At 44.1% G+C, this 23,828-nt stretch overlaps 1 protein-coding gene across 4 annotated transcripts in view; it reads left to right on the top strand.

Annotated features, from left to right (window-relative positions):
- PLXNA4 (plexin A4) overlaps positions 1-23,828 on the top strand; it is a 397,375-nt gene that overhangs the window by 253,187 nt on the left and 120,360 nt on the right. For all 4 annotated transcript variants that reach the window (XM_032449091.1, XM_015861239.2, XM_032449104.1 and 1 more), the window contains one exon: positions 280-380. In XM_032449091.1, coding sequence (XP_032304982.1) covers positions 280-380 — 101 coding nt within the window. The remainder of the gene's footprint in view (positions 1-279; positions 381-23,828) is intronic.

Raw genomic sequence — 23,828 nt, forward strand, 5'->3', positions numbered from 1 at the left:
TGGGGTGGTTGAGTAACCGTTCCTGGAGGTGTTCAGGGAACATGGAGGAACATGGTGCTGAGGAACTTGGTTTAGTTGACAGTATTGGTGGCAGGTGAATGGTTGGACTGGGTGATCTTAGAGGCCTTTACCAATGTTAATGACTGCTCAGCAGAGATGTCCTTTTGGATGATGAGCACAAGGAGAAAAGTAGAGAGAGTGTGGCACCTCTGCCAAGTCATTAAAGCCATTGCAGAGGTCTGTGAAAATCCTCATGATTTGTCCCCTTTCCTTCTGCAGCTCACCCGGGTGCCTGTGGAGTCCTGCAGCCAATACGAGACCTGCAGCGAGTGTTTGGGCTCAGGAGACCCTCACTGTGGATGGTGTGTGCTTCACAACACGTAAGTACCTGCTGGTGTTTGTCACCATCCCAGCCCATCTTTGTGCCCCTTATTCTCCAACCATGGTAGTAGCTGTAAAGTGCTGTCTTGGTCCCTGGCTTAGCCAGGTGAACTTAGATGTGATATAGGCTGCTCCAGTTGGGACTCTGGGATTTGATAGGGGAGACTTTGTTTAATCAAGAAACTTTTAGCTGAAAATGGAAGAGAAAGGTCAGTAGAGACCGATCAGATCTTCTCAAGTGCCACATCCATAGTCTGCTGACTGCGCAGGAAAATACTCCTCAACTCTGATGTGTGTTGACTCAAACCCTCCAGTGACTTCTCTCTGTGTGACAAATACTTTCTTGTTTCCATATTATGGCAGTTAGGCCCTAGCTAACAACCAGAATCAAACTTATCTCAGCACCTGCAACTTTCCACTATGGGGTTGAACCTCTTCTCTTTCACATTTGTCATCATCTCCAGTGCTCTTAGATGGGAATGAGTCCTCTGAGAACACCCAAGGATCTGATCCAAGTTAGATTTCATGGGGACAGTAAAGCTTCCAGCCTCACTGTGGAATGAAGCTGAGCATTTGTCTTCTGTGGGTCATCTCAACTGTGCTGGCTCCACTCATTTGGCTTATCAAGCCATTTTGTTGAGCAGAGTTGTCTGTATCCACATCCTTGGGCTTCTCTGCAACAGGCCAAGAGGAGACCTCATGTCACTATTACACTGTTCTGCAGTGCTGTCCTCTGCAGTGCCTCACAAGGAACAATGCATCCAAGTGTCCTCAGGATGGGGAGATTAGCTAATTGGCTTTGTTTTCGGTAGACTTTCTTAATGATGTTATTGATCTTGAAGTTCCCTCTATGCAGCCTTCAGTGCCAGTAATCTCTTCCTGCAGAGAACCCTCTGCCAAAGCCATGCAGAAGGAAGTGTCAGGTTGGCTGAGCTCCTGGCTATGAGTGGCAGAGTGGTCTCATTTGCCAAGAACCTCTCAGCAGAGAGAGTGGCTGGAAAGTGCACTGGATCTGTCTAACCAAATGTCTCCAGATGAGCATTGCTCTGCAGGGTGCTGTCACTCCAAGTCTCAGCATCCTTGGCAGCGATGGGTGATTATTCTGATGGACTCTGCTATAGCAGTGTCTGTCTTTTCACCTGAGTTTACCTCAGAACTCTTCCTGTTGTATTGCAAACTCTACCTGTGGTGTCAGTGATCCAGTTGGAAAGATCCTCCTCGTACCATATCCCAACCTTCTGCAGATGTTCTTTGTCTGGTATGACCCTCATTGAAAGCCATGACAGTCTTGCTTAATTTAAGATAATCCCTAGATGACCCAACTCCAAACTTCTCTCTGGTTTTGGAATAATGTCAAGGGATCCTTGGCAAACTAATCTTGAGCTGTGATCTTATAGTTATGAAGCCCTGCAGCCTTCACTCTCAGCCCTGCTGACCTGAGGATATTTTCAACTGATACATAGTTCAGCCAGTTCAGTCTTGTGTTCCTCTCTGGGCTTAAGTTTTTCTTATCCTTCTAGATATCCCTGAAAGCATAAGAGCCATCTGCATCCCATTCAGCAACGTTTAGCTGTTCAGGACATTCATCGTATCAGTGCCATAATACTGAGGCCGTTAATAGCTCTTATTTTTGCACATCAAAACCCCTTAAGATTCATTAACAGACTTTTCCTCATATGTGATGCTTGGTCAGCAAATCCTGAACAAGGATTTCTGGGGAAGTCTGCCTTAATATTTCTCCTCATATATGCTGACCCTTTTCTTTTTCCTCCTAAGAGGAATTTTGGGGCTCAGCTGAATCTGGCTCTACTGATGTGGGAGCTGCTTTTGGGAAGGGCTGGAGGAGGCATATAAGCTGTCCAAGACCTGGGACAGAATGGGACTGGAAGTCAGATCTCCTGTAGGCAATGCCATCCATTTCACACTTCTTTCCCATCCAGTATAAACCGTCAGGAAAAACACTGGTGGGCTGGGAAATGACTGAAAACTATAAGATGAGCACAGCATCCATCCTTTTATCTCTCCCATATGGGTCACTCATACTTTGGGATTCACACTTTGAAGGCTGATGCAGACCCTTTTCCCCAGACCCCCATTTCCAAACACGAGAGGTCTGGGGACACCTGGGGACAGCTCTGCATCCAGCATCTCGTGGCAAAGCTGGGCTGTCTGTGCAAAGGGCTGCATGCCAGGGCTCAGGAATCGATTTCCTCAGCTCTGCCGTCCTAACCTTACACCGAGAAACTCGAGTCCACTGAGAGAGAAAGAGACAGACAGACCCACAGACGGCTGCAGAAGAAAGGAGGGGGGCATTGATTGGCTTCTGCCTTGAGGAGAGCCAATATAGAGCAGGTCACCAGAGCTTTTCATCTCTGTATCTTTAGTCTCAATCTTGTCCCCCCCTACCCCCCTTTCCCTGTTATAGCTCAGCTCCCCTCCTGGACTCTGTTCAAGACTCTTTAGGCGGCAATGAATCATTTAGTTGGTGTAAATTGAAAATGTGGCACTCAGTTGCTTCATGAGTCTCTGGGGGGGTGGGGAGGGGGGTGAGGGGCCAGGGTGGGAGCTGGAGGGAAGGGGAGGGTAGTTGAGGAACGAGGCTGAAAAACTAATAGCTGATGTGGAGGCATGCGGTGCCTGGTCACAAGGTCAGAGCAATGTCACCAGCTTGAAGAGTGGGCTGCAGAGAGGGACAAGAGCAGGGCAGTCTTCCCTAAGCCTGAAATGAACTGCATCATCCTCTGGTCTTACTAGGTGTCCAAAGACACCATTCAGTATCCAGGCCCTTGTGAGTTTCCTCTGTCTTCATCTGTATCCAAACAACCACCCTCCTCTGACTCTGGGCTGAGAGTAGGGAGGCTGTTAGCCCCCAAGATGGGACAAAGCCTTCTGCAGTGGATGGAGCCCTCATTATCTCTTTGTGATCTACCACCAGCACCAGAGCAGACACAAACAAGCGCTGTTCCACACTTGCATGGTGACCACACAAGTTTCAGCCCTATATAAGGTCTCTGTGTCATGATTAACACTCTAAGCTGCCCCCCCCCAAAATGGATATTTGAGACAAAAGAGCATCAGCAGCCCTGCAAGGAGAGAGAAGGCTTTATAAAGGGGGAATGCATTGACATTGCTGGGTGAAGAAAAGACCCATCCCAGGTTCTGTCCTTTTAACTGCCCATTCTAAATTTTGGTCGTGCTGTCTCATTTCATCCTCTAATTCTGGGATAGAGAGTGAAGGAGTGTGCACAAGCTGTCCTTAAGAGAGGATGTAGCCCCCAGGCACCAGCCTCCTTCTGCTCTGGGATTTGCCCTTGCTGTTAAGGGGACTCCTTGGCCAGCTGATTATTAGCAGCAGACATACAGGAAAATGGTCCCAAGTTCAGGGAGGATTTGTGCTATTATTTCACAACTCTTTTTTTTCTTTTTTCTCCTACTTTTTAATTTTTTAAATAAGAAATATTTTTAAAGCCACCTTAGAAGAGGACAATATGTTTAGTGATTGGAGAATAATTCATTTCTGCCTCAGTTATTCTTATTTTGGATTTTTATTATGGATTATTTGTCTCCATTGGCTTTGTACTCCAATTCATAGAATCATAGAATCACCAAGGTTGGAAAAGACCTAAAAGATCATCCAGTCCAACCGTTCACCTATTACCAATAGCTCCCACTAAACCATGTCCCTCAACACAACATCCAGTCGCTCCTTGAACACCCCCAGGGTCGGTGACTCCACCACCTCCCTGGGCAGTGCATTCCAGTGCCTGACCACCCTTTCTGAGAAGTAATACTTCCTAATGTCCAGCTTGAATCTCCCCTGCCATGGCTTGAAACTATTCCCTCTGGTCCAATTGTACCCCAGCTGAAGAGGGGGTGGCAGGAGATTACTTCTGGACTGTAGGATTAGATGTCATGGTTCCCTTTAGTCATCCTCACCTCATGAATGAAGTGATACCAGAACATTCTGACATGTGGGTTATACCAACCACCTTCTTGGATGCCTTTGGTGGACTCTAGGTTGGTTGACTCCATCAAAGACCGATCTGTCCACTTATTAGCTACATAACTGTAGCAGAGATGGTGGTGTTTATGAAACACCGGAGAAGCCAAGTGAGGGTTTTTGGGTTTCCTCCACAAAAGATAAGCCCTGTTTGGAAGGGCTTTATGCTGTCATCTGGCATTAGTAATCTACATTGGTATCTGAGCTCTATGCCCTCTGTGCCCTTCTACTCTCCTGCTCTTTCCCAGATACCTCGTTGCTGAAGGGTGCTTCTGCACGCAGAAATGATCATGCTCATTTCTTACATCATATGGAAGAAAATGGCAATCAAAGAAAAATAATTTTCTAGAGAATGAGAGCTTAGTGTGGAGGAGGAGGGAGGTTTTGTAATCCCTCCTCAGACTCATTGCCAGACCAGGGAAAAAAAAACACTACAGAGTGCAGCTCCCACTGTCTCGTCTCAGCTGGTAACCTGATGCGATGCTGTTTGCAGAGGCTCATTGATCGTCCCTGGCTTTAACTTTCTTGGTCAAAGTCTTCTGAATCACTAGAGAGGCTCAAGTAACCTAAGCCGCCTACAGATGCTGCAATAAGACCTGTTTTGAAGGGTCTTTTTCTTGCTTGACTGTGACTGTCTTTCAGGGTGAGATTGTTTCTTTTGCCCCTTCACCTCCTCTCTTTTCCTTTCCAGTCTTTCCAGCCTCACTTCTGCAGGGGAAGGAATATTTCCTAATTGCTACAGAGGGGCACTGGCATCCAGCAGGGCAAGCAGGTGGAATATTGCACTGAGTCCTGTGCCATTATGGGCTCTAACAAATAGTGACGAAAGTGTAATTTACAGATTCCTTCAGGTTGTGATCATATGGACTCAGCTTCCACTGTAAGAAACCAGAATCTGAGCTGTATTCTCCATGCTGTTCTGTCCTGAGGTGCAAACTGGAGTGCCGTCAGAAAGGAGGTTATAAGTGCTTTGAATTTACCTGGTGTAATGAGGAAGTAAGTCTTGGCAGACATAGTTGGGACATTTTCTTCATAGCAAAAGATTTCTGTCTCCTTTCCTGTCTCAACATCATTTTGACATAGGCTGGTTCCATCTGTCTTCAGAGCACTGAGAATCAAAGGTCAGTTGTCAATCGTGGCCTAGGCACATGAGGAGCAAAGGATTTCCAACTTAAATCCTGCATGGCCTTGTCAACCTGTAACCAGCTGGGCTGATTTTCCAGCTCACAGGGAACCTCAGAGCTGTTGTAAATGTTATGTTTGGCATCCCTGTGTATCTGAGATATCTGGGGACATTTATCATTTAGAAGTTGGATCCAATGATCCTTATGGGTCCCTTCCAACTTTGGGTATTCTATGATCACTGGAACAGGAGAGTGCCAGGTATGTGCTGTTAGTATGTGATGGGGAAAAAGAATAAGTGAAGTGGAAAGAATAATAGCAAGAAATCCAAAATCTTTCATTTGATTTCATAGTCTCCAGTCAGCAGTGTTAGCAGTGGTGCAGCCATCGATGTGTTGCACACTGGTGGCAAAAGCAGGAACAAACCAGCTGCTGATGTACGTTATCTCCAATCTCTTCTTGCTTTGACTCCTCTCCAGTCACAGCTGGCACACAGGCAGGACTGCACATGGCCCGTGAGCCTCTCCATCTGATAGCAAGGGAAAATGGAGTCATCTTCCCACAATTGGCCTTGGCACAGAGTGATTCCCTCTTCTTCTCAGGTAGTTATCGAAACTGGAGACGGCGTTTCAGCCTGTGCACAGAGGGGAGCACACAGCAGGGGGGCTCTGTGGAGTGACAGTGGCCCATTAAGCATTCTGCATTGAGCCTAGATAATCTTTAATCTGTCTGCTGAGGTATAGCTAAAGTACCCATCATTTCACACCTGGGCATTGCCTCTCCTTTAGCACAGACGAAATAGCCCCAAATGTGACAGCTCTCCAATGGCCTTTTGAAATGAGATCAGGGCTCTTAATTCCTCCATGAGGAAATTCTTGGGATGGGGAGCGTGCCTATTGATGGTAATAAAGCCCCAAGTGAAACAGAGGCTCCTGGGAATCCCATTTTACTACAGATGGGTGATGACATTAAACAAGTGACTCTGAACCATCTCTGTACCTCTGAGCATAATGGGTGATCACCAGTCCTGGAGAGCTGCCCCATCTCTGTACCTCCTTCCGTCCCCCTATCCAGCAAAGCAGGCATCCTTCCATTCCCTAGATGCCATCCTGTCCTCTTTGGGAGCGCTATTGCTGTCCTGGTCTACCTAGCAGTGCAGGACAGAGTTGTGCCCTTCACAGACTGATTATCCTGGTGGATGTGCTTGCCTCAAGCGATTCAGAGACAGCATTGGGCACTGTGGACTGTAAGACGCAGGCGTGTGGTAAATGTGTTTTGATAACAACCTTCTTCCTTGATTAGCTTATTTTGCTAGAGGGCAGTAGGGAGGAATTGGGAAGATAATTAGTTTGTGCAACAGGTTCCAGCAGAAGATTTCTGCTGATGAAGCCTTGTGTGTTAGGTGTCCTACTTGGAGTTTGTCTCCACCACAGAATTATTTGATGCTCAGGTTTAGTACTGCAGAGAATTCAGCCTTTGCACAGAAAGATCTCTTGCATTTCTTCTCCTCTGAAGTGAAGCATGTCTGCACACTCATATACAACACACCAGTGTTAGCCGTAGCCATACGTCTCACAGCACACTGGTAGAGTAATAGCTAGGGAGGGAGCAGGGACAGGGGAAAGCTGTATGACCCACCTGCACAGCTTAGAAAGTTTTCATATCCTACAGTCATAGAATCATAAAATATCCTGAATTGACCCATAAGAATCACCATATTCAGCTCCTGGCTCCGCGCAGGACAACCCTGCTCATGCCAGGAAGCTCTTCTTGATGAGGAAAGCACAGAAAATCTTTAAGTTATCTGTTTATCTCCATGCATTCTCCATGAATCTGCACATACACAACTCCTACATATAAATGCACTCATTATCTTCTGTCCCTCCCACATTCAATGACATGCCAATAAGTTTCCTATGCAACCTTCCATAGGGAACTTTCTTTAGCAGGGGGGTTGGACTTGTTGATCCCCAGAGGCTCCTTCCAACCACTGTGATTCTGTGAAACATTCCCTCTGTCTCCCATCAACATGCATGTCATCAGCCCCTAATTTTCCCCTATTGCACTCATTGACCCAAGAAGAGATGTAGAGGCTCATCCTTTACAGTTAGCTTCTGTACCAAGGGATGTTTTATCACCACTCCCTGTAGCAGCTGGGGATAGAGACTCCAGGAGCTCCAGAGGTTGAAGCTAATGATCTCCTTCTGCTGTTGGGTCTTTTGTTTTAGTAGGGACATCTTTATTACTTTGCTATGAATATGGCCTCTTTTTCCTTCCCTCAGCAATATACATACATCTATATGTATTAATTTACTGTGTGGAACTGAGAAATCATCATCATCTTATCCTGAATATCTTTTCTTCCATCACTTTCCGTCTCAGACTTTCCCTTCAGAAGCTTTTGAACAGGATAATATCAAAACTGGAGACCATCAACAAAAGCAGACACAGGTGTTTTAACTCCATGTTTATCTACCATGAATTACAAAAGCCAGACAACAGCCTGATCTCTGACCTTATGGGGTAATGTAGAAGTCCATATTCGATGCATAACACAACACTCAAATCTTGCCAATGGGCCATGCTAATCCTTCCCATAGCCGTATGTGACACAGTGCTTCAGTTCTCTGCAGGGCTCAAAAGCACAGATCAGTCCCTCAGAAGAGCAGGAAAACAAAACCATATTGACATGACTTTGGTTGTGTGACAGATGAGTGGCAGATCTGGAGATCGAACAACATTTCTTGCCTTCCATTCCAGTGACTGATAGATTGGGCCACAGTAATTTCTTTCAGGGGTAATGGGAAGTCTTAATAGCCTTATAATTTTAAGTCTTAATAAACTCTGGCTCCAGAGTTAAACTCTTACATGTTGGGATGTAAGAAACCAGGTGATAACAAAGAAAACATGCTTTCTTTTTTTGGGAAACTGCATTTAAAAATGTCTAATTCATAGTGACTCCCATCCTTAATTAAATCCCATGTGGCTTAGCCACTTGTCTGTAAGAGAGGAATAGCAGCTCTTCTCTCCCTTGTAGGAGGCTGAGGTCCGAAGCATTAGAGCACTTTGGACTATGAATACAGTTCACCAGTCCTACAAGGAGCAAGACGTGGCAATGGAAGGCTCCCAGACAGTAATGGCTATAAAGCATGACCAAATTAGTTTCATCTCACCAGTGGTGTTGTAAATTTGGAGTTCATTTAATTAAAACAGAAGGAGAAGAGCAGACATGGCCAGATGCTCAGTGCGCTGAACATAACCAGATCACCCCATGTCTTTGTCTGGCTGTTAGAGCAAAGGTGGCACCAGAAGGGTTAAAGCAGACAGGACAGAGAGGAATGGAGCAAAACCCCCTATGTTCTGTTCTCCCTCCTGTATCTCATTCCCAGGGCCCCCTTCCCCCCCTGCCCCAGGCACAAGAGCAGATCTACATTTTAATTGAGACACCTTATGAAAATAATCTCAATCTAGCTCACCCGTGCCTGGAAGGCTTCTCCCTTGTTAGCTCAGTGCTGATGCTGAGTGCAGGTTTGGGGGCTGGGGGTGTTTGTGATGTGTCTGTTTCTCTCCTCTTTTCAGCCCTGCTTCATTCCTGGGTTTAGGGAACGTGGTACAGAGTTGGAGTAGAGCAGAAAATGGCAGGATGTTGTTTAGATCTTCACACCCCTCTTGCAAAAAGCAATGGAAGGCAAATCCCAAAGCCATGCTATGCACCAAACCATGCAGCAGGCACTGCAATGCATGACAGCACTTGGGTCTTGATTCTTGAGGATTTGCTCCCCTAGGGATGGATGGGTTCTGTAGGGATGGGCTGACCCCAGTAGCACTGCAGCAGCATCCTTTCTCCTCTCCCTTTGCACCTCTGTAGCAGGAATGAAGAAAAAAAGCCAAGATGCTTGAGATCTTTGCTTGCAGGATGATGGAGAAAGGAGCCAGGTGAAATGAGTCATTAGCTTCTTGCTTGTGTCAATGAGTTTGCACTCTGATGGCTCAGGAATCAAGTGAGGAGATGACCACAGGAAAACCAGACATTTTACACTTTGTTGCAGAAGGTTTAAGTAGTTCATACTTGTGTCCTGTCCTGATAACAGGTTCTTAAGCATTCTTAGGGCACACTGCTCTGTGTCCTGCCCTTTCCATATCACTCCCTGGTGATTTTATAATCAGACACAAGTCTAGCTGAACTTCAGTGTTTTCTTCACCTTAGACCCTCAAAAGAGACTGAGACCTTCACCAGGAAGAGGTGTGAGTTTTGTTTGCAGATTTTCTCAGTGGCAGCAGCAAAAGGAGCCACTATGGGCTGTCCTGTCCCTTGACACCCTGTGATCTGGGAACAGGCTGCCAGACACGTTCTGCCTCCAACGCCTGCTGGGAAAGGGATGTTTTAACCAGCCAGCCTTGCCAAATGAGCATTGGCTTATTTTGTGCAGGGCAAAGGGGCAGGATTTCAGTTCAGATAATGCTTTCCTCTTTTGTCTGCGACTGCTCTCTTCAAGCATTGCCTGGCCTGATAAAGCACTATCAGAGCAGAGCATCTCTGTTGGAGCCACCACTAAGATGCGGCTGGGCTAGAGGTGGCTTTTCCCAACTCCTTGCAGGCTTCCCTGGCCCACTTCCACTCAGAGGCCCTGAGTAGCCAGCCAGTTAATAATGGTAGGAGGATGATGTTGGGAGGGCTGCCAAGAGCTTTAGCTCCATGCTGTTCTCAGAGAGAAACTGCAAACATGGACCAGAGTGAATCAGTCTGATCCCCTCCTCTTTTTCACCCAGTCATGAAAATAAGCCTGCAGCTGACTTTCTAATCCTGAAAACAAGCTTGCAACTAACTTTCTGATTATAAGTAACCCAGAAAGTGAAATTATTTTTCCATCTTAAAGTCTACTGACTCATAAAATTCCTTTTCAGGTATCAATCTGAATCCTTGCAGGCTTTCTGGGTAGGGTCTAGGATATACTTAGATATAAACATGATTTTCTGAACATCAGGGGCTTAATTCATATTGGTATTGTTAGGGCATCAGTGAGTGTTTGCTCACAGATCCCCTTCTGTTTTCAAGGACCAGAGGCAAAAAAAAATGGGCCCTTCAAGCTTCAGCTGATGGAAGATTTACCAGGGATGGCAAGAACATAAGGAGAGCAGACCCATAGCATAAGTTCGTATGGCCAATTGACAAAATATCATTCAGCTGACTCTTGAGCTGTTCAGGAACATATCAGTCCCACTATTCAGTGTTACACTTAATCTCGTATTGATTGGAGTGAGCTGGAGCAGAAAGCCTTTGTCACTGCCCCCATTCCCAAAGTAAAAACTAAGAGGAGAAGTAAATGATTTGAATTCTCACTTTGCCTGGATGATCAGGGCATTTACTGTTCATAATAAATAAATAAATAAATAAATATGATAAAAGAGAAAACACATATAGAATGAAATATAGCAAAATCAATTAATACTTAAACTATCTATTAAATGCATCACTCTCTGAAAGTTTATGGGAATTCACTGCTACCCTGATGCGATCATGACATCATTAATGTGATATAAAGAATCAAAAAATCGATAGCTTACTGAAGCCCAAAATGAAGACCAAGCAGTGTTATAGCATATCTTTAAATATGTGAAATAACAACTGATCTCTGTCATGTCAGGGCTATTTGAGGATGGAAAGTCTCTCAGAAAGGAGATGGCAATTTGTTGGCTTGCCTGTCACTCCTGCAGCTGCCCCCCTTGGGGTACTTGGCATGAAAGTTAGCTCACTTTTCTCAACAGTTTGGACACAAACAGAGCAGGAAATCTGATTGGGGTTACAATGGCATGACCTTGGAGGGACTCCAGACACAGGGCCATTATTCTGGTAGACAGACTTACACTTGTGGAATGGAGATGTGGTCTGGGTGCCTTCCCCCATTGGCTGGATTTACTTTTTACAGTATTAATGGCATAGAGTTTGTTTTGATTAAGACACCAGGCTGGGACACAGCAGCTCTGCTTTGTGTGATAAAAAAGAAATGGAGCCAGGACAAACTTTCATCTGTCGGGTTTCTAAGTTGAAACTCATTGTTAGTTTAGCAGGGTTAGCAGGGGGCTTCTTGCATGAGAAGAGACCAATATGAGTCCCATTAAGTGTTGAAACAGATGAGCACAAAGGTGGCAAGATTTCTTCTTGTGTAGACATAGAGAATAAATACCTGTGAAAGAGGAAGGGTGTTTACATTGTGGATCATACGGACCCAAAGGGAAATATACCCAAGAGAGTATAAACTGGGCATATAGTGTGTAAGTTAGTAGTAGGTTTCTGGCTGCAGAGTACTGGGTTCCATTCACTTACCCAGTCACAGGCATTTTATGGCCTTCTTTTTGCTTTGACCCAAGTTTTCCATGTTCATCAGCCTTAGTTGGCCATCTTGGATTCCCTATATGTAGTCTACAGAACTGAGCCCTTTTGTCACATCAGGCAAATTAGTCCCTGGGTTCTGCTGACTGTATTGAATAAATCTCTCATCTAAGAAACTCAGATGCCAGCTTGCATATGGAAAGACTGACATATAAATTTAAGAGCCTCAATGTGCCATCTGTGTCCCACTCCAACTAACTCAGGACTTGATTTTCTAGCTGACATCACAGGGCTACTACAGATAAACATCACAAGTAGCAAATAGAGCAACTAGAGGGAATGTTATTAGATACAGGAACATAGCTTTCCTACACCGCAAAATAACTAGAATATAATTTGATTTGGCCAGCTGTTGCTCCTTCAAACAATTCCTGGACATATTTGAGGAATTAAATGGGTTAGGAAGTATTTTCACTAGGTTTTTTAGAAGTTAATAGAGTTTAATGGCATTCATGTGACCAGATCATGTAATTTGGCCCCAGGATCAAAGAATGTTTCCTGGCATTGTTTGGTATACTAATGGTACATAGCCATGGCTCCCATTGCCAGTCAGACAGTAGGAGGGAAATCCTGGAGGAAAGGCACAAGCTATTAGATAACAGCCTAAAGACCAGGGCTTGTGTAGGAACGTTTTCTTGACTGCAAAATTAGGTATGGGCACAAAGTCTTAATGCAAGGTTAAGAAAATGAAGTAGGGAAAAAGAAGTAGGGAAAATTTATGGAAGGAAACCTTTTGGAAGAACAGTCGCTAGCACAGGAAGGAACCTGATTGTTGCCAGTTAAATACAAATTGGATTTGGATGAGGTTTTCAAAGTTGAAACTCATTGTCTAAAGGTGAAGTCATAATAGGTGTTTATCCTTGGAGAGTGGTTGGGTTGGATCTTGATAAAATTCAGGCAACAAACAGCACATTTCAGTCCTGACAAATGCTCTTTTATTCAGGGCATGTGAAAATAGGGAATTGGAAAATATCAAATATATGCTTGCTCCTGTGCCAGTAGTCTGCTTTAAATGAAAATACTAATAGGATACACATCCGCAAACCCTGATTGAAGGAAGCTCATCTGTGGCTTAAATGACACAGGAACAATAGAAGAGGTCAAAATGATGAAGAAAGGGCTTTTATGTTAAAGAAAATGTAAAATCAAAGGAAGAAAATGGGGTCAATCTGTGCACAAGTGACAAGGGATCTCTAGGGAAGGGAACAGCGTTAGGACTGTTTTATTGACCACTTGAAGATGGCAGAAGTGATTGTGACATGCAGAGAGAAATCCAAAAGGCTGTAGGGGGAGAAAATGCAGTAATGAGAGACTTCAAGTGGCCTCACTTGCCCTAAGCAAATGTCACAACTTGCAGCTCAAATCCTTTGCTTACCACCCCTCCAAATGAAAAACAAGTCTGAATCTGCACCTCGCTCTATAATATAAAGTGACCACCATGTATTCAACTCTAGTGTCCCATAGAAGCAAAATCAGTAGGTAAACAAATAAAGATTGCAACAGAGTTCAACTTCAAGATAGAAACAACTTAAAAACGAGGAAGCTTGTTAAAAGGAGCAACCAGAAGGATAAAGTACTTCATGGTATCCTGGAGACTGCATAAAGACATCACGTAAGAGGCTTATTGTGAAGTTATATGACCTATGAAAATAGGCCTGAAAGACTGTAAAAGCAAATGGAATAAAAATGCCTCCTTAGACAGACAGGTGCAAAGGTACTACTGAGAACTGGAAGTTATATTCAAAGGAAAAAGATAAAAAGATCACTGACTGCATCACATAATTGAAAAACAATCAAAAGGGCGTCCTCTTAGGAAAAGCATGGCCAACCTAGTAAAAAGGAGTGATTAAAAGTTAACTGTGTTCCCTTAGAAATTTACTTTCTTTAAAGGGTATAAGCTAGCTGAATTGCCTGCCACTAAATGTTTGGTAAAATAAGGTTTTAGAGCATGAAAGTGTTATTCACTGAAAGAACGTTAAAGAACTCTGGTATGGGATCGCCACTCCATTAAACCTGCTGTACATCTCATTGCTTACACTGTCCTTGATGCTGGAGGAATGAAAGGTAGAGGATGCGTCACTGTTGGCTTTTTAAGTTGGTCTCGTGAAGGATGCAAGAACTGTAATCCAGTCTTTCTACTTGCTAGTTTGGTTGAAACAGTCTTAAAAATAGGTTGGAAAACCCCCTCAACCCAACCATATGACTTGCTGGAGGAGAGGGGTGGGTGTCACACATCTATTCTTGCTCTTAAAATAAATGCAAGTTCATGTGATATGTATAATATGGTTAATACAGAGGAATTAACAGTTCTCCCATAGCGAAGAATTTAAACTATGCAGTCATGGGATGAGGAGTCTTCTGACAGATTATTAACCAGTTCAAAGATGGGAAATGAGGATCAGGAATAAAGAGTCATAATGGGGAGGGAATACACTGTGGGTCCTACGGGCATGTCTGATGTGTGTGTTTAGTGCAGTTATCAACGAGCAAAACAAAAGATTAAAGGCTGAAGCTGAAAATGTAACTGGTGATGCAGAGCTTTTCGGTATTATTAAATAAGTTTACAAAGCGTTGCTGAAGGAAAATACAAAACGGAGTGTCAGGGTGACAAAAAGGCAAGGACAGCTCAGGGTTGATGTGTGCTGAGGTATCATACAGCTTTATCTCTGCAGCGAGTGACTTCCATGAATAAATGAGGCAGTGAAGTCAGTCCCAAATCATGAAACGATGCCCCAAACCTTGGAACAATGAATATAATGTGAAGGATGTTATGGAAATAATGGAGAACAAAATGGAGAATACCATAGTGTGGGGATCTGTGGTGCTCTCCCATACACTGGGCACTTTTGATCATGCCGTATTCAAATGAATGTTATTGAACCAAGAAGATGGTGGGGAGTGTGGGAAGCAGAAACATGGGTTTCTAATGGTCTTTATACAAGGAGAGATTGTGTGACTTGGCAATTTTCATCTTAAAAGAGAGATGACTGAGGGGACAATAATACATCCAGACAATCATGAGTGTAATGAAGAAAGTGAATAGGGGATGATTACTCACCATTTCTCATAACACAAAATCTGGGGAACTTTATATGAGATTATCAGGCGGAATATTAAAACAAACAGAAGAAAGGACATTTTCATATAGTGTATCACTCAACTGTGGCATATTGTGAGAAGCTTTAAGGAGGCCAGAAATACAACTGTCTGGAAAGCAATTAGAGGAATTAATGAAAGAAAGATCCATCGAGAGCTGTTCAATATGATTACATCACTACAGGCTCCAAGTCAGGCAGTCCTCATGTCCTTGCTGGTGGGAAGCTGGGATTTTCAAGCAGGAAGAATTTCGATCTATTATTTCTGTCTTCCTATTTTTCCACCTCAGCATCTGCTACTGTACAGAGTCAGAGAGAATGGCTGAATGGATTTATGGGCTGAATTTTTATCATCATTTCTATGTCACTTTGTTTTCAAAGGCCTCTTAATCTGAGTTTGTGTGGGTCTTCAATAAAGAGCTCCTTTATTTGTGGGGCTAATAGAGACTTGTGGCTTTATTGGCATGACATGAAGTAATCACAGCACAGTTGGTGTAGGGTGGGCACGATCAGCATCTCTGCCTGGATGTGCATGGAAACCCTTCTAAGTTGTGTAGTTGCTAACTTGTTCTTCATCCTACCCAACACACAGCATGCTTTAGGGTTGGCTTTGGCCCTTGTGTGGTGTTGGAGCAGGACAGTGTTTGGCAATTGTCCCATGCTGGATGGATTGGGGGCTTCTCTTCTATTCACCCACCCGTGGTCCTGCTCAGAAACCCCTGCTCTTAGCAGCTGTGGCTTTTGTTGGACAGCAGTCCAGCACTGAATTGTGCTTGATTAGCTTAGTAACTACAGGAAGGGGAAGCCAAGATCCTCACTGAAACCTTTCAGCAGCAACAGCAGGGAGCCCAAATACCCATTAAAATGTGCTCTCAGCTCATCTCAAGTCAGTCATTCTACATTTTTTATTTGTCTCCCTCTGTCTCGTCCTTCATTTACTTTCCTTTGATAGCAGTCGATGAAGTTTGTAACAGTGTTGTCATGGTGAATGCCATGTAGAGTGGGTTTTGTTTTTTTTTTCCCCCTTAGAAACCAGGGATCAGGATTCCTGGTTTTCATTTAAAACTGCCAGCGAAGCATGATGTGATTTTTGGGGCAAGTTTCTCCTGCAGATCCCAGGTCCTGAAAAATGGTGACTTAAAAGTATGTGTACCAGGAGGACATGTGCTGGATTTATTGATTTCTTCTGGATGGGTGAAGCTTTAAGCCTGGATTTTTGAAGGACAGTTTTATCCGCTCATCTAAATGATTCAAACGCGAGGTGTGTCAATGTCACAGCCACAAGATGCTCTAAAATCCAACCTGCCAGTCATCATGATAAGGTTGTGTGAGATAGGAGGGCTGAGAAATCCCCGAACGGTCTTCAGAGAATTGCTGAATAGGTCCTTCAGGATCTGAGTCTTATTTCCACTTAGATTTGAAAAATATCTGAATTCTGATGCTGCGTTATCTCAACTTGTTATGTGAGAGCCATGACCATTGTGGGCTCTGGGATGGATAGGCTGTTTGGGTTTAATCCTAGACAGGCTGGGAATGGGGTAAGATATTTTAACAAGAGAAGTTTCTTGCACCAAACAAGTATCAGACTTGCTGCTGCTGGTTCCTCTTTCACAGCTACCTCCAGACATCAGATACTTCATTCTGAGGATCTTCTTTCTTTCCATGTGATAATTATTAGTGATTTGAGTGTGGGAAAAAAAAAAAAATATATATATATATATATATATATAAAAGGAAATAAATCTATAAAATAAGCACAAATGGAGACTGAGCTGTTTCTGAAGGGATGGAGAAAACTGGAAGATAAAAAAGACGAGCGGGTAGCAGAAATAGGCACTGACTGCCTGATCACCCAGTCCTCATATTTACTGGACACGGTTATTCTAGTTGATCACTGGCAAATTATCATTTTCAATTATTAGTTATATTATTACTTATTTCCTAGGCAGATGTCGTCGTTTGTGAGTTGGCAATCTTTTATCTTTAAGTTCTTTACTAGGAGAGTGGTGAGGTCCTAGAACAGGCTGCCCAGGGAGGTTGTGGATGCCCCGTCCTTGGAGGTGTTCAAGGCCAGGTTGGATGGGGCCCTGGGCAACCTGATGTAGTAAATGTGGAAGTTCGGTGGCCCTGCTAGGCAGGGGGATTGGAGCTTCATGATCCTTGAGGTCCCTTCCAACCCAGGTCATTCTGTGATTCTGTGATATGTGAAACTGTCTCTCTCCTGCCTCCACTTCAGCCCATAGATGTGTTGTTGCACACAGGATCTATTCCTCATCTGATTTATTGATTTCTGTTCTGAATTTTGCAGAGCATGTTTTGCTGTGCCTAGGGAAGGAATCAGGGTTCTCTGTACCTGACTGGTATTTAAAGTTGATCTATTTCCTTCTTTGCAAGACCATGGGCAGAAATTGCTCATTATTTCCTTTAAACGTCAGTGCATCCGTGAAAAAGGAGGGATGTCTCAAGGTTATTGCAGAAACACAAGAAAAAACATTTGTATTTCAGGGGCTGTTTGTAGACCAGAGAGTAGGAGATTAGCGGCTGGTAACAGAGATTTGCTTTCCAACAAAGCACTGATGCAACTGATGAATCTTCAGAACAACACCAACAAATCACTGCATGGGAGCTGTGCGCACTTTTAATTAGATATTGAATCATTGACTAGAAAGTAGACCTCCACGTACATCTGAAGTCAGCATTCCCCACCTGGTGTGTCTGAGCTGGCTCCCTCAGTAAAGGCAGAAGGTCTGTACCTGCCCATGACCTTCCTCTAATTATTTGGAATCCATAGCATGAGCATTGCTGCAAAAGACAGCCAATGCCAGGTGTTCAAATTAATAAGCTGAACCAGGTTTTCCAATTGGTGCTCTGGGCTGTTTGCCATTCTTCTATCTCTTTGACATCTGATAAAATAACCCTGGGCTTTGTCAAAGATATTTTGCCCACATGCTATTGATAGCACTTTGGAAAGGTTTTTGTTGCTGTTGTTGCTGTTTGTTTTTTCCTACTAGAAAAAGGGGAAAATAATAATAATAAAATAAGATCTGATGGGAAACCAGTGGGGAATAAAAGTAATCAGGATGTTGGTGTTGGTAGAAGACAGTTTCTAAAGGTGATCACAATCAGCCGCTGGAGATAAAGGTGTAGTTTATAATAGGCGTGTAACTGTTTGACTCAAAATACAAGGTGTTCTGGTGCTGCCAAGCCTTTAATCTGGACTGGAATGGACAAGAACAACTCCCCAGCTACCAACCATTTGACTGTGCATCTGAATGAAGTCGTATTTAACTGCAGGCTGTGTGTGCATGAGCACGTCATCACTGGGGGTTGAAATTAGGAGATCCTTAAGGTTCCTTCCAACCTATGCCATTCTATGATTATGACTGTTGTGATTTAACCTGGCAGGTGGCTAAGCACCACACAGTCATTCTCTCACTCCCCCCCAGTGGGATGGAAGAGAGAATCGGGAGGGAAAAAGTAGAACTTGCATGTTGAGATTATTTACCAAGATAGAGAAAAGGAAAAGGACAGTAGTTATGTCTAGATATATACAAGAATATACATAACAAGTCATGACAAGTGATATATCAGGCAATTGCTCGCCACCCCCCCGACCTATGCACAGCTAGCCCCCAAGCAGTGGAAGAGAAGGGATAAACTCCCATTCCCTTCAAAACTCCTTCATGTGTCATATGGTATGGACTTGTCCAGTTTAAATCAACTGTTCTAGTTCTGTTCCCTCCCAGCTTCTCAGGCCCTTTGCTGAGAATGGCTTTGGCTCTGTACTACACTGCTTAGTTGCAGCTATAAGCATCAGTGTGTTATCAACACTGCATTTCTCCTAGAGCAAAAGCATAGCATAATACCAGACACTCTGAAGAAAACAATTCCATCCCAGATGAAACTAAAACAATGACCAAAGTACCTACATCCACAAACTGCAGATGAATCAATTAACAGGTTAAGAGGGGACAAGGATGCAGCAATGTGATTCATTGGAAGTGAACTAGCTATAGCGTGTTACCTGAAACTGCCAAAAAGAGAAATCTGACATGGAGATTCCTTTGTTTTCCTAATAAAAGAGGCAGAAACACATCAATAAGGCATGTAAGTGAGGACTGGGAAAAAAATCTTGTAGATGGTGCTTGGAAGGACAGAAGGAATGATTTTGGGGACATCCCAGTTTGAAATGTTATGGCTGAATGAGACATAGAATCACAGAATGGTTTGAGCTAGAAGGGTCCTTTCAGACCATGAAGGGTCTTTTCCAACCTCGGTGATTCTGTGACTCTCCACTGGGAACGTCCCAGTTGCTCTCAACATACAGAATGCCCCAATGGGATTTTCCTTCTCCACTGCCTTCATTGTGGCCCTGTGTCAGCGCTGAAGGTTGAGAGTTTGTTCTTTTCCCTCTAAGTAGATGGAATGAGATGTCTGCGTGTAAGTTGTGGATGTGTTCCCCTCCCTGTGGAAGAAGTGGTAGATCTTGATCTCTAACTGGGGACATCTGTCTATCTGTCTGTCCACCTATCTATCTTTCTGTTCATCTATCACATCAGTATCATTCATGCTTAATAATCCTGACTGTAGAAGACACAGATCTTCAACGTATCATTTCAATCTTTTCCATCAGATTAGAAATGTATTCAAATCACAGTAAGAATTATTGCAGTCGTGTGGACGCAATATTAGATTCTTTTTTACTGTGCTTCCCATACAGAGCCTGCCAGCCCCCAGCCATCCTAACCCCACATTTACTTCATCAATTCTTGTGTCTGCTAATGCTGACTCTATACTGTTTGGCAGCCTCCATTAAGAATGGTTTGCTGCACAGTATTAACAGGCAGTGAAGCTTTGTGCTGATAGATAAAGCACGGTGTAAAACCTGATTGGAATCAATCAGAGTAATCGTCTGGATGTGTGGTGGTTAATAGGAAACGTCCTGCATATTATTGGCTGTTTTATATAGCTAACGGATTAGCTTTCTGCTGTCTATTGTGGCTCACATCCTCTCCTGAGCCGCTGGGGGAGGTGATGAATCTGCAGGGCTGCACTGTGCTGGCAGTGCATCCTGCTTCAGTCCAGAAGACATGGAACCTGGGGAAGAAGCCTGTGTTTTATATTTGTCTTCCTTCATGGCCATTGCTAATAAGCGGATGAAGGGCAACTGTCAGCTTATTGCACACCTAAGCTTGGGCTTTGGGATGAAATATGCAGCAGAGTCCAAGAGCAACAGTGAAGTAAAAGGTCTCCAAGTCCTGATTTGCTTCAGACTCGGGCAATTAAGCACAAGCTCAGATCCTCTCAGGTCAGCCTGATGTCGCCTACAGTTGATCTACCAGGCTATGTTGGGAAAAAAAACCATCTGCAGAGACACAGAGTTTAGGAAGAAATTCTTTACTCAGAGGGTTGTGAGGCTTCCTAGTCACCATCCACTTAGCAGCTGTGAATACATCCTCTGCTTTGAATCATATTCCCGACTGCTGAATACCGAGAGAGGATGCTTGGATTGGGTCAGTGATTTAATGAGGAGTGGGCTTGCTCAGAGCAGTTCTTTCTGGGCATACTCAGCTTGCTGAGGACTCTCTGCTTTCTCACCTTCCGCAAGAATTCATCTTTTTTTTGCTCTATTTTGGTACAGTTATTGATATGCATGGAATAAATCCCAACTATGCCGTCCCAAAACACAGGGAAGCATCACTTGCATTTCACAAGTAAGGGACTCACTCTTGCCCAAGGTCATGATAATTGCCTTTAATTTAAATTCAGAGTTAGACAAGAGCTTTCTTGCAGAGCTCCTGATGCTGGCTCTGCAGGCAGGAGGGAGGAGAGCTTTGGCTGGTAGAGACCAGCTCCCCTTGGTGGTCAGAGACTTGGGTACCATTTGAAGTGCAGAGGGTTGGTATCCTAATGAAAGAGCTTTTCAAGCACTCATTTCTCTCCTTGGTGAGTAGAATACTATTAACCTTTAAGGCAAAATTATATTTCATGCCTCTGGGAGGCAGTAACATTTTACCGAGCTGCGCTGGGGAATCAGGTAAACAATATTAACTCTGTTCAGCCCCATTTCAGTGCCATTTCAGGGTGGTTATGTGTGTAAACCCTGTCAAACTGCTGACTAGAGATCTGTGCTCAGGAACCTCCTGTTGCTGGAGATCAGCTTTCACTTACTCTAATTCAGCTCGTACATCCCGACATCTCTGTTCAGTAACTGGCATTTGATTGAACCCATGGTGCTGGTATCTCATCCTGTTGGTGATGGGTTGATGGTTGAACTAGATGATCCTAATGGACTTTTCCAACCTTAATGATTCTGTGACCCTATGATTCAAGGCTAAAAGCTCTGCATGTCTCTTTCACCATTTCCCATGTTCACGTATCAGCTGGGCAGTGGGCCTAGTTTTTTACAGCTAAAGACATGATTTGTTGAGAGTTAAGCCATAGGACACCCTACAATGCCCTGTACTGTAATATCTCATACAATTGTTGACAAAACTGCTATAAGTATGGTCTTGGATATTGCAGCTTTGATAGTTAAAGGCCTTAACCAAATCCCATCTTGGACTTCGACAATATGTGAGATAATAGAATACAGACTTAAGGACCTGCGGATTTGGCAATTAAAACCAAAACAACAGCAACAGAAATCAAGAACAACAACAAAAGAAACAACTGAAGAAAACTAAAAAGTGAGAGTTTTCCTTCCTTTTAGGAGGAAGTTTTTCAATCAGAGGGTGGTGACGCACTGGAACAGGTTGCCCAAGGAGGTTGTGGATGCCCCATCCTTGGAGACATTCAAGGCCAGGCTGGATGTGGCTCTGAGCAACCTGGTCTGTTGGTTGGCGGCCCTGCACATAGCAGGGGGTTGGAGCTGGCTGATCATTGTGGTCCTTTTCATAGAATCATAGAATCATAAAATGACCTGGGTTGAAAAGGACCTAGAGATCATCTAATTTCAACACCCCTGCTACGTGCAGGGTCAACAACCACCAGACCAGGCTGCCCAGAGCCATTCAACCCAGGCCATTCTATGATTCTATGATGATTCTATGATCCTTCCTTTTCAAGGAGAAAAAAAAAAAACAACAACCAAAATACAAACAACAACAACAAAACCAACCACTTTCATTTCTTTTTCCTGTAACTTCTGAATAGTGTTCTCGATTGGACCTCCCAATGCCAAGCACGATGGGTCAGGCAGCCAGGGGTAGCGAGGGGACTATGAATTGCTGAAGCCTTGGCAAGGAGAATGCAAAAACTACAATCCAAGGACAAAATCAACACCTTAGGTGGAAAATTAAATCAACGATGCAGTGTAAGCCAGAAAGCGAGTGATGCAACAGCAACGAAGTTGGCTTCCAAATTGAAATGTGTTTGCTGGGGATTGTCCATCGGCTTGGGGAGTTATTATTTTCATTTCTCTAGTTACGAATTAATTTCTAGAGAATATAATCATCCTCTCCCTTCTCCCCTCCACAGCCCCCTCTTCCCTTCTCCTTCTAATTTTCCACTTGACTGGGGATTCTCTGACAGTGAAAATTCAGGCTGGCTTAGAGGAGGTCCATGCAAGCTGCTCCATTAGAGTGGATAATCTCATTGGAACCAGTGGTTTGAATAATAACACCTTCACCTCATGCGCTGCATGGGATTCAAATGATACTTAATGCCCCAGGCTGCAGGGATCACTAGGGCAGGGGAAGGGCTGGGCTGGAAGCTGCTCCATTTTTCTCCCAGCTCTGCCAGCCTAACCATGCTCTTAAGGATACAGCTGCGGTCTGAGATAAACACCAGTCCAAGCTTCCTCCTCAGCTGAGATGTTTGCACCTTCAGGAGCAGATGCAGCCTGAGTTTGGCTGCTCTCCAGCAAGGAAAGACTGGGATTGAGCTGTGTCTTAGTGCTGAAGGCTTTTGTTTGGGTCAGGGATGAGTGAGGATGAGTATGTCACAATGTGTCTCAACAGCTGATGTCCTGACTTCTGCCTTCCCTAAGCAAGTCATGAAGATTGGAGTAGGATGTTTTAGGTCACAGGGCTTAATCTGTTCCAGTCTATTGCCAGAACTGCCCTTTACATCCAAAACATACACACAAACCATGGACCTTTCTATTCCATCATCTCCATGCATACAGAGGATAAGCCCAACTCTAGCTCCAGCCAGGGTTTCTCAAAGAGTCCTCCTCACCTATAATCCACCTGGTAGCACAAATACAGCATAGGCTCATTTTCTTCTTCCTTTTCTTTCCCTCAGTGTGCAGTACCAAGGTATTGTCTACCTTCCAACTGCAATTAAAACCCTGAGTCCTGAACCAACCAATAGGATGGATGGCTTGAACATAGGACTCTGGTTGCATGTTACTGGGTCGATCCTAAAGGACACTACAGGAGAGCAAGCTTGCTCTTGGTGGACATGGCTGAACTCATGTCCATCATTAATTACCATGTTAGGAGATGTGTCTTACATGGGTGGTTCAGGCATAAAAGCCAACTCCACAAATGAATTTCTGAATTTTCACCTTTTCCAGCACCCCCAGCCCTTTAACCCCTCATGCAGCCATGCTGGATCCACACTGTCATGACTCTGCAGCCCATGTTGGAGCAGCGCTAAGCTATCAGTTCTGGGTGACACGCAACACGGTGTCCACTCTGTGCACTCAGCAGCCCCGTCCAGAGGAACACCACGCAAGTTTCCTCAATAAACTATTCAATTATAAAGGGAAAGAAACTAGGAACATAGGTGTAGGAAATGGAAACCTGGAATATGTAATAAATGGCTCTATTGCTATGCATCTGACAACCCAGCCTGCTGGAGGTCATTCACACTGCCATAGTAATTTGTCAGT

Source organism: Coturnix japonica, chromosome 1 (assembly GCF_001577835.2).
Source record: "Coturnix japonica isolate 7356 chromosome 1, Coturnix japonica 2.1, whole genome shotgun sequence".
Lineage (NCBI taxonomy): Eukaryota > Metazoa > Chordata > Aves > Galliformes > Phasianidae > Coturnix > Coturnix japonica.